This window comes from Chaetodon trifascialis, chromosome 9 (assembly GCF_039877785.1).
Source record: "Chaetodon trifascialis isolate fChaTrf1 chromosome 9, fChaTrf1.hap1, whole genome shotgun sequence".
In the NCBI taxonomy this organism is placed as follows: Eukaryota; Metazoa; Chordata; class Actinopteri; order Chaetodontiformes; family Chaetodontidae; genus Chaetodon; species Chaetodon trifascialis.
In genome coordinates, this window is record NC_092064.1 from 18,900,348 (window position 1) to 18,911,681 (window position 11,334).

The window sequence follows — 11,334 nt, forward strand, 5'->3', positions numbered from 1 at the left end:
CCAGGTAATCAGATGAGCGTCTATACCACTGAGAGGCCATATGTGGTTATTCTTGGATGCAAAAGGATGCTGAACCCTAACCCTTAAGAAGTCTCTTTGTGTGCTACTATGGAATGGCATCTGGAATGTCACTAGTGGAAGGTGTGTTCACATCCTTTACTCTCGTGAAGGTATAAGTACCACACTGTTAAAAATACCCCACTCCAAGTACTGTCAGCGAAATCTACTCAAAAGTGCTCAGCGTGCAGAAAAAAAGGCAGTTTTACTATGATTTAATGTGTTAATTACTCGATATCATGATGTGTTTGCAGCATCACTGTCCTTCCTGTGAGAGCCACACAAGCACACTTTTCATGAGCCCAGCGGTTTTAAGCTCTGTGGCCATGCATTTTCCACCTAAACCAAGACCGTTTTAAGTCATTTAATTGCCACTGGCAATTTTCAATTTCAGAATTTTCTCAACCTATGAAGGAACACTTCATCTTTCAGTTTACCACAAACTGCGTAATGAAGCTGTGGCGTTCTCACGCCGCCACAAATGTTTGAGTTGCCGACCGCAGTTAGTCGCTTTGCAACAAACAGCCAAGGGACACAGCCAAATAATAAAAAAAGGCCTTTATTGTTTAAAACCTAGACAGTACTTTCAGACTGTAAAACTGACTGTAATTAAATCAACCATCACAACACAATTGCTATGATCGAACCAGAGACACATCCGTATGGTGAAAGATCTCAGAATGGAATGTGAGCATCTTTACAACCTTACACCAAAAAGACACCGAGCAGAGACTGAAGCACAGGAAGCGTTTTGAAGCAGCTGATGTTTTCAGGACTCTTGTGTTACGCAAAACTGTAGAAGTGACTTTGGGCCTGCTGTGATTTCACAGAAGACCAACTTTGGTAGAGCTTAAAACCATGAAAAGATGACATGGATGGAAGAGATAAACATTCACTATTAACCATACATGTAATGTGTTTGAAACAGACAATATCACTCTAAGGTACAACCAGTACGTCTCATCTGTTAGTTTCCCAAATGCCCACTGCCAGACTACAAAAGAAAAATCACCAAACGCAACCACCTTCTCCACAGTCTAGACCAGGACCAAAAATGAACATAATAATAATAACAGAAAAAGCTATCACCAACCAGTTGTTACAAGACACTGGCAGGAAAAAAAAGACGCAGTAACGTGTCAAAACATTGGTTAAACATTCTTTGGATTTTGATTAGTGAAATAAATATGAATTCTAACAATTATCTGAGGCATCAACAATGACATACGAGGCCTAAAGCCTGTACAACTAGCATGTCACGTTCATGGCCATCACAGCCAAAACAAGCAGGTTTAAGTCGAGAAGCGCATACTTTGACTCGAGCCCTTTAGCTGCTCAGGCCTCAGCAGTCAGGACGAAACGGACGTCCACTGTTCCCGTTCTGACACCCTTGTAGTGGAAGGACTTTTGTTTCTTACACATCGCATGTAGTCACTCTACACAGCAACAAACAGACGGTCCGGCTCGTCGCATAGTGTGCTTTATAACCCATTTGTGCCTTGCTGAGATGCTGGGACCTACAAAGAGCAGCAGAGTAAAAAAGTGGACTATAAAGAAAAGAAAATAAAATCTCCCTGGAAATGTCATTCAATGTTGTCAGGAGCTGGGTCACTGTGATTTTTGGTCTCGGAATATTAAAGACAGTCTTCAAGCCATGATTAAACCTGAGGTCGTGTTGCCTGCCGCCACACTGAGGTCCGTATGAAGAGGCAGAAATGTTCAGAGGTCGATCTGTGTCCGCGTACGTTGATGTAGTTTGAGTCCTTGAGAAAAAGTTCATTCAGCTTTGGGACGTTATTGAGGACATCATTCCATTTAGAGTGTTTCAGACCATACGTATAATGGTGAGAACAGGTTTTTACAGCTCTATTGCTTTTCCTCACCGTGAGAAAGGCATCATACAAAAGAAAACCATTGGCATGAAGTCACCACACACACACTGACAGACTAATAAAAGCCCTCAACCATCAAAAACGACTACCAGCAGAACAAACGTACACTTTGTTAAACATACATAATCACAGCCCTTTTCATGCAGAGTATATGGAACAGTTCATCTACTACCACACCACACGGAATCTGCATGAAAGTGGTCATCATCATGTACAATAAAATATTCAAACATCAAATTCAAAGCCTATAATGACATTTAACATCATACATGATCCTTTTCCTTTATGGGAAGATTGAAATTTGAAAACATTGAACACAAAAAGAGACAGTAAAAAAAAAAAAATTTAAGGTAATCGATTCCAAACGGATCAGATGCTGAAGCAGCAGCACATGTGGCGGTCCTCGTCAGCTTTTAAAGTCAGAAATGGTCACATTTTCCACCAGGGAGTGGTACCTACCAGTGGTTTCTTTCTACAGAGTGGGTGAGAAGTCTGAGTGTATGAACAGTGGGTCGACATCCACGTCTCATCGTTAACATTTCTTTTATCTGGGACATTAGATATGACATTGTCACATGACAATATTCTGACTTTAAAATTGATGAGGACTGCCCAAATATACCAGACATTAGTCTCGAGTCAACACAGTAGCCAGACTAATGTGCAACACTGTCAAAAGTCACTGTGCTTAACGTGAATTTTCAACATCCCTCCTGGATGTTTGTGCTTCCTGCCAAGAAAACTGTTGAGGACAGAGAGCTTCTCTTTGCATTGTATAGCAGAGTGCATGTTCATCCTTTCTCCATGCACCAGTTTCTTCAGGGCGGGGGAAATAGGAAAAGGGGGGGGGGCTTAAATGAACCTCAGATTTCATCTTGCAGGAGTGTCAAATAAATGAGAGAGTCATTGACGATGTCAGCAGCTGGATTACATGACAGACTCGGACAGAACCGCCTTTGCACCCTCTGCACTGTCCCTCCGATCTCGCTTCTCGATGAGCGGCGAGCGCTCGGGGGCGGGGGCTGATCTGTCTCCCTCCAGCCTGATGTCGCTCAGCTCCGCAGCCTCCTCTTGTTTGGCCGTGCGGTCCACAAAGAACTGCAAGAGCCCGGCTCCAAAGGCGTCGCCCTCCACGTTCAGCACCGTGCAGGTACGGTCGCTGAAGAGACAGACGGGACGGAGGGTACGCAATTTAACAAGCGGAAGCGTACGTACAGGTTTAGATTAGATTATATGTCATAATTGTTAGTCAGCTGTTGTGCTGTGAATGTCCACACAAAAAAAAAAGGTTTTGTACTCACACAAGCCAGTCAACAGCCAGGATGAGAGAGAGGTCATTGGTGGGCAGTCCTATGGCCTCCAGGATGATGGCTAGTGTCAACACACCGCCGGCCGGTATACCTGCTGCTCCAACGCTGGACGCTGTAGCCGTCACACTAACAGGAGGGAAGTTGACAAAGTCAGACACCAACAGAGCATAATTGTATTCAGCGACCTGATGAATGAGGTAATTCGGGACTTACAGGATGGTGATGACCTGGATGAAGTTAAGGGGAGTGTTGTTCAGCTGAGCGATGAAAACAGCAGCCACGCACTGAAAGAGAGCAGCTCCGTCCATGTTGACCGTGGCTCCGATGGGCAGGATGAAACGGCTGATCTGCTTGGATACGCCGTTATTTTCCTCCACACACTTCATCATCAGGGGCAGAGTGGCAGAGCTGGGAAACAAGGAACAGGGGCATGTGTGAGCGCATGAAGGCGAAAGGAAGGTATGTGCATGTGTGTTTGTAGAGAGAAAAGGGTGTGCGCTCTAGAACAGGAGAACCTCAGTATTTGATATTTAACAACCAGGGAGAACAAACAAGCGTGTGTGTGTGTGTGTGGAAGAGCCAAGGCGGTCAGCAGTGGTGAGTTAATTACCTGGAGCTTGTTCCGAAGGCCGTTGCCAGAGCTGTGAATATCCCCCAGAGGAAGGTGTACGGGTTCTTCCTTGTAATGATGAAGTAGATGGCGGGCAGCACGAGAGCGCCGTGGATGGCATGGCCGATGATACAGCAGGCTATATATTTTCCCAGACTGGCAAACAGTGCAGCAACATTGTCCATCTCTACGATCTTGCCAGCTACAAGGAACATGATACCAAGAGGGGCATACCTGTGGAGAAACAGGCAGAGCGGGAAAGAGAAAGGACAGTAGATTATTATGGTCTCTCATACCGATTTTATTCCAATCGCTCCGAACCACAAACATGCAGGTCTTTCGTACCACATGATCCAGGACACCAGCACCATGGTGGCCTCGTTGAAGGAGTTGAAGAACTTGATGAGGATCTCTCCTTCCTCTCCCAGCTTCCTCAAAGCCACACCAAACACGATGGCGAACACGACCAGACCAAGAATATTCATGCCGTCCTGGTCTCTTCCAACGGGGATCTGCGAGACACACGTGAAAACACGGTCAAGACAGGCAGATCCACACCAGTCATCATCGCAGAGACACAAATAAGATCACTTCCTTTTCTCATGCAGGGTACTTGTGGTTTATTGTAAGCGACAACTTTTCCATATTCACTTTGCTCACCTTCTCCACGGTGACATTGGGGGTTCCATCTGTGCTGTTCCTGGTAATGTCCTTGTAGCTGGTTGCATACTGGATGAGCAAACAGTTTCATAAAGTTAGTTCAGTGCATCCGATCATCTTACCCAAATATTTCCTTTACGCAATCTCAAATGACAGCGATGTGAAATTACAGAATCGAGATGCTGCACTTACTGATTGAAAGGCCGCAGACACCAGGTTGGACGGAAAGATGTTTCTGTGGGGAGGAAAAAAGAAGTTAAGCAAATGTGGCCCAGATGCCTTGAGAGCGTCTGATGAAAAAGATGTGGCACTGCATGTTTAGGAACTGTAGAGCTGAACACAACTGCCTCCGCTTTGTTTGATCTCTCTCTATCTCCATACACAACTGCCTGAAAACAACCCTGACCTTGAATGGACACACAGAGAGAGGTGACATTTGCACCAAGCCAAACATAAAGCCATAAAGCAGACTCATTTGAGTCTGAACTGTTTACAAAGCAGCTCTGGCTCTTACTTTATATCCTAAATTTCATACTGCTACAATTAAAAAAATAAAGTGTTATTTACTTCCGTTGCACAGAAGTCTATCACCTGCGGTGTTGCACAGACAGCAGCTGCACCCTCTGGACGCCTGCGATAGTTCAAACAGGCCGGATCACAAGGGTGATCATGTGGAAACAGCTGAGAGAATTTAACTATAAATCTCATTTCTTCACTCAGCCCCCTTTCCTAATTGCTGTTGTCGTATTCATCCTCCGCTAACAAGTACACACACACACACACACACGCACGCGTTGGTACATAGGTCCAACTGCATATTAAGTCTCTCAAGAACTCATGAAACCCATGTGCTCCCGATACCCCTTTACTCAGCGGCCTGTAATGGATTTAGAGTAATAAGGCATTAACTTGATAATCTCTTTCCAACCATTCATGGCCTTTCATTGGAACCATAGTGCATCGGGATTAAACATCATGTGATTGTGTAACAGCACAGCGTGCAACATGCAACCGGATCACAGGTTGAATGTGCTGCAAAGAGCCATAGTAAAAAGGCTGCCAGGCTTTTTAGAATATTCAAACGCGCTTGTATTACTCAAATCGTTTTTGCTGACGAAGCCTGAGAATGTAAAGTGGGAGAGAGAGAGGGGAAGACATGCAGCAAAAGGCCACAGGTTGGAATCAGTATGGACGCAGCCTGAGCACATGGGGCACACGCTCTACCAGGTGCGCTACCTTGACATACCAAAGGCAGCTATTTTAAGATAATTTCAGTGTCTGTAAGACCTGGATTGTTAGAGAAGGCAGCTATTTTAACATAATTTAAGTGTCTGTAGGACCGGGATGTTTGGGAAAAGGGGCCTATTTTAGGATAATTTCAGTGTATGAGACCAGGCTGTTTGGGAAAGGCAACTCTTTCAAGATAATTTCAGTGTCTATGAGCCCTTGATGAAGGCAGCACAACTTTGCTTAGCACAGTGCATTTTCATTCACTTTGCATAGACAACGCACAACTGAAAGCGGAGGGGATCCACTTCCTTGTTCTTTGTTGAACATTCCACTGAAGCAAAACCCCATTGCAACAAAAAAAATGAGTTAAAAAATGACAGAAATGTATTTGGCAGAAGCTTCACTTCCTCCATTCCTGATGTTTCGGTTTTTCAGAAGCAGCACCTGTGCATACCTCTCTCAAACACACCTTAGGTCAGGCAACACGAGGGCTGAACAGTTAACAGAAACACTGACAAAATCACAATATGGCAAGGCAAAAGCGATGTGACGCTACGGAGATGACTCTTCAGATTTTTTGGGAACTCGTACATCATAAGAGCTCGTTTTTAGATTTTTTTCCAGTGAGATACTGAGAGACAAACGGGATTGTCATCTACGTAAATAAACATGACGAAGGAAAAACCAAAGACAATGAGTGGTATGACAGCAACCCACACGGCACTATGACACACCTTCCTGTATGTCTCGCACGCAGGGTTGTTTCTTTCATGGCGGGCAGCTGATTGCTTGAGGCAAACTGCTCTGATGTCTTCCTGGCATCTTGTTACACCTGCCAGATCTGGCACCACTCTGGAAACACCATGTGCTGGTCAATGTTTGTGCCAGCATTTAATGTCACTACTTTCCTACAAGTGACCATAAACGGTGTATGTGCTCAATAAATCCACAGGTGACGCTAGCGCTGGCTGAGCAGTCACCTGTGAATGGAGACCTCGTGCTTTTCAGTGAGAAAACAAACAAAAGGCAGGAGATAAGGATTGTCAACAAGGATGTGTAGGAGCGGCTCCAGTTAGAGCTAAACCCATCACACATATCCCTTGGCAAACATGAACAATGGCTGGGCCAATTTTACACTTTGATGAACAGCTCTCCAAAGTCTCACACTGTCTTTGTTGTCAAAACTAACCAGGACACCCACCGAGAGGGCTCGCTCTAATGAGGACGCCCTGGGTTTTGCCTGCTGCCCTATTAGGATAATGTGTAAATGTGTGTGTGCGTGTGCCCTGGCGGCCTGTGTCCTGCATGAGATAACCGTTCCTTTCCTGACAGGTTTTTTTTTCCTCTCCTTCGGACAGCAGCCAGCTGCAGAAGACAAATCTGAACGGCAGTGAGATGCTGCATTCAGGAACATCAGGCAACATCAACAGGCTTTATCACAAACAGAGCCAAACAAAACACTCAACAGCCTATTTCAGATTTGTAACTCGTAGATACTTGTTATGTAAGCCTATCTGATATAAATCAACATTAATAAGGTTGCTCTGTTAGTTTTGCATGTGTAGCATTTTCAGGAGGTGGTGCCAAGGCTAGGTCCCAGTGCTGGAGGCGGAGTAGGAGGTGGGGGGATGGACTCTGGCTTTTATAGTGCACAATTCTGCAATTCATTGAGAGCAGCTCTGTGTGCCAAAGAATGTTCGGGCTTACCCGACAAAATTAAGCAATAGTGTTGCAAGTGTCATTAAATTGCATGTGAACAGAGACTTCCAAAATCTTGCATGTACTTTAGTACTGCCAGTAATCTGCTCTCTAATCAAGGGGTTAAATGCTTTCTGTTTGAAGGTAATAAATAAGCTGATGGTGGACTGTCACAGAGGCTGCAGCACATATCCTGAGTCAACGCAAAATGACACTGTTTACATTCAAAGATAAGAGAGTGGATTGCATTTAAGGAGAAAAATCATTACAGGCTCGCACTATCATGACATTGCATTATAGTGAGCCGCAATGTGTTTGCAAAAGGTTGAGGTTCAATACACTTTAACTTAAGAGTAAACTAATATACAGCTGGCTCAGATAAGCAAGGCCATCTGGGCTCTGACTGTTTTTAGGGTAACATGGGAAAACACTAACTCATGAAACCTGCTGCATTACGAAATGACTTAAAATTCCACACATGATGATGTCTCAGAAGGTGTTGACACCTCGCTATTTCAGTCTCTGAGTCAACCGTTGGCTCACTCTGTTGGTTCCCTTTACTCCTCAGTAAATGAGGGGGTTCGTGTCTCATGAGTGTCCCATGAATGTGACACATTGATAAATAATAATAAAAATAAGACATGCTGCTTGGCTCCTGGCTCTTAACCAGTGTGCTGAAGAATGGGTACACTCTGTCTTTCTGACATCAGTGACACAGACCGCATTTCTCTTCACCACGTGTCTGAGCATTCGCTACACGAGTTCTTCATCTGGGCTGTCCCCAAAAGACATTTTTCCTCACACTCCTGAGGGAAATATTGCACACAAGACAAATTAGGCCAAACGTGTATGGGACTAGAACAGTGACTTTTTGTTAAAATTTGTCGTTAAACACTCGTATTGGAGAAAGTTGCACTGAAACAAGTATTAGTTCAATGAAAAAAATCCAATGGACATTACAATTGTGACATTTTTGTATTTTCATGCATTTTTCCTTCATGTCTGCCTATTTTCAATTTGAGTTGTTTTTTTTTTTATTGTATTTTCCTGTCAGTTTTTGCTGTCATTGGTTTTCAGTTTCCACTTTCTGTCACCGCTTTTTCGGCGTGAAGGGGGGTTTGACGGGATGTGCAAAGAGGTCTGCTCAGAAGCCTTTTCGAGCGTGGTTCACCTGAAACTACCAAACCACAAGCATGTTAACTCTGTTTGACCTTTTCTTTCCACGTGGAACTGGACTGAGCTAAAGCTAACTTTCAACTGATCTTATGCTGGTTCAGCTAATGTCAGCTACCGAACCGATCATTAGGTTCTTTGTGCAAAAACAGCAGAGAGAAACGTTTTTTTTTTTTTCTGGTTTCAGATGGTGAAACTGTGACAGGAAACTGAAAACCAGTGATACTAAAAAAAAAAAACAAAAAAACCTGACAGCCTTAAAAATAAATCCAGAAATATTAAAATAAGATGTCTCAACGTTTGTGTCAGTGGAACCTTTTTCCAATAATCCTTTTCAAAGCCAAATCCTATTTTTGAAGCGAAAATTTAGTCACTTTTCTGGCCCCATACACGTGCCCAGAGTGGAGAGGGGAAAAAAAGAAGTACAACGAAATTAGTAACGCCATTTAGTGACCGTGAAAAGTAAACTGTAAAAAAGGAGCGTGGTCGCTTCATTCAACACTGAGTGACAACCGGCATTCCTGGGGAGGGATGGGGGCTGATCCTCAATGTGAGGGCACTGCTGAGCTGATGCAACTGCTTATTGTCGTTACAGCACACCGGGTGTATTAAGCTCCACGTGTCATCTAACTAACGTTACTATGCAGCGGTTTAACTTAATTTTAAATAGCGGTTTTATTTTCCATTTGAACGTCTTAAAACAAAGTTACCTGAAGCTAAAAGTCCCGCGTCTTTAACTGAAAACTTCCGCAAACACTCCTTTACGCAACCCTGGCGGTGATGAACGACTTCACCCATTTACGAGTACACATCACTCTTAAACTACTGTGTAAGCATACACAGGTAAGCAGGTAAAGGATGCACTCACCTGATCAGATCTAAGAAGGAGTCTATCACTTCTTTAGGGGCAGGCACGTCGTCGTCCAAGCCTTGCACACTGGGTCTGGATCCAGACACCGACCCGGGGGTTAAGATGAAAGCCATCACAACCCCAATGGAGGACGCGATTAACGTGGTGACCAAGAAGAAGAGCATGGCCCAGCCGCCCAGTTTGCCCAGGGCTTTAGGGTCGATGCTGGCCGCCCCGGACACCAGACTGCACACCACCAAGGGGATGATGATCATCTTCAGCAGTCTGATCAACAGCTCGCCGGGGAAACCGATGTATATGATTTGGGTTCTGGTGAGCGTCGCGTTGCGCAGACCGAGTCCAATTAATACGCCGATGATGACCCCGGCCACGGTGAGAATCACCAGCAAGTTGGCCTTCACTACCCTCTTGACCCGCTGGGACATCGGCTCCGGGCTGCCGTCCTTAGGGCTGCTCAGCCCGTTGGCCAGCGGCTCGCCGTTGGATGTCTTCCCCTGCTCCACGTCCATCTTCTCGGCCATTGTGCGCGTTGAAAGTTACCCTGAAATTATCTTAAGATCACAAATACTTTTGTCTTCAAAAATAAATATTACTCTGGCGGGAGTTTCTTTCTGTAGTGCTAGCTCAGTCTGACTGCCTCCTTGGCACACCTTCCCATACACAAGTCCCATGCGTCTCACAGCGTTTCCTGCTTATGTATCCAGGAAAAGGGTGTGACGTGACACTGAGCCTGCGTAAATGGGAAGTAACGAGGAGATGGTTCAGATGGAGGATGTCAAATAGCCAAATGTTCCATTACATCCATCAAAACAACGTTCGAAGCCCTATTTGTCGTGTTTCTTTCGAGTAGTTGTATGTGGTCTCATTAAAGTTTTTGAAAACGTGGACAGTTATTAGAGGAAGGCTTCGTTAGTTAAGATGTCGGTCAGACTGGAGGTTAATTATTAATATTATGATTTACAGCTCAATATCCGGCTGTTCTTAATAAATAAACTTAATAAACTGTGTTTTACTTCTCTTATGGCAGTTTTTATTTGTAAAGTTTAGATCAGGAGACTTTTTTTTTTTTTGCCTTGTAATGTTAAATTACTAATACTGTTTCAAAAATTCAGTTTTTTAGTTGTCACATTTTAGAACATAAAGGCAACAGTTTTCTAAATTCACATTGTTTTTATTGAGGGCTACATTTTGGCACAAGACACTTTTATTCACTTAGGCTACAATGTAATGTCACGCCATGTATGGTTGTAGAGTACATGCAGAAAAGCAGATAATGGGCCAAATAGCTGACAGTAAGAGTTCTGCTTTCAAACAAGCCTGCAGATGTTAGTATCATTTTCATTCACACACACACACACACACACACACACACACACACACACACACACACACACACACACACACACACACACACACACACATATATATATATAGCACATGCAGCCATGTATGTGTATGTGTATGTGGTTAAGCAGCAGTGGTTTTTTTTGCTTGATGTTGTGAACATGAAACTAATGACTAACACAGCAAAACCCCACAGCTCCATGGCAACTCCCTTGATCTTAAACTTGCATATTTAATATGCATGTTATAAAAGCTGAATGAGATTTTTGAAAACTTTTGAACTGAGGGCAATTAATGGAAAATTACAGGCAATTTAAAAATGAATCTGGAGAAATGAACAAACTGTGCCAACACGAATGTCTTCCCAGATGACTCCCTTTTATTAGAGCAGCAGTTGAACTGGCCGAGGTGCAGAGGCTTCGCCTGTGCAGCTGTGGGGACTGCCACTGGACTTTGATGTGACCTCCTTCCTCTGCCTGTTTATTTGCT

The 11,334-nt window shown here is 44.1% G+C and overlaps 1 protein-coding gene across 1 annotated transcript; it reads right to left on the reverse strand.

The window, feature by feature from the left end:
- Positions 1 to 601: 601 nt before the first annotated feature.
- Positions 602 to 10,216, reverse strand: slc1a5 (solute carrier family 1 member 5). Its single transcript, XM_070970990.1, has 8 exons — positions 9,499 to 10,216; positions 4,722 to 4,764; positions 4,530 to 4,598; positions 4,215 to 4,381; positions 3,870 to 4,103; positions 3,473 to 3,667; positions 3,251 to 3,385; positions 602 to 3,108 (listed from the first exon to the last, which is right to left on the reverse strand). The coding sequence occupies exons 1-8, from the start codon at positions 10,020 to 10,022 to the stop codon at positions 2,877 to 2,879; spliced, it is 1,599 nt and encodes a 532-aa protein (XP_070827091.1). The 5' UTR covers positions 10,023 to 10,216; the 3' UTR covers positions 602 to 2,876.
- Between the last annotated feature and the right edge of the window lie 1,118 nt (positions 10,217 to 11,334).

What these genes read in the sequence shown, in the direction of transcription:
- slc1a5 (XM_070970990.1), bottom strand. Translation starts at nt 10,022, where the DNA reads ATGGCCGAGAAGATGGACGTGGAGCAGGGGAAGACATCCAACGGCGAG. An exon ending in CCAATGTCACCGTGGAGAAG is followed by an intron (nt 4,382 to 4,529) that starts GTGAGCAAAGTG and finishes TGTGTCTCGCAG; the next exon opens with ATCCCCGTTGGAAGAGACCA. An exon ending in GCCTTCGGAACAAGCTCCAG is followed by an intron (nt 3,668 to 3,869) that starts GTAATTAACTCA and finishes CTTGTTTCCCAG; the next exon opens with CTCTGCCACTCTGCCCCTGA.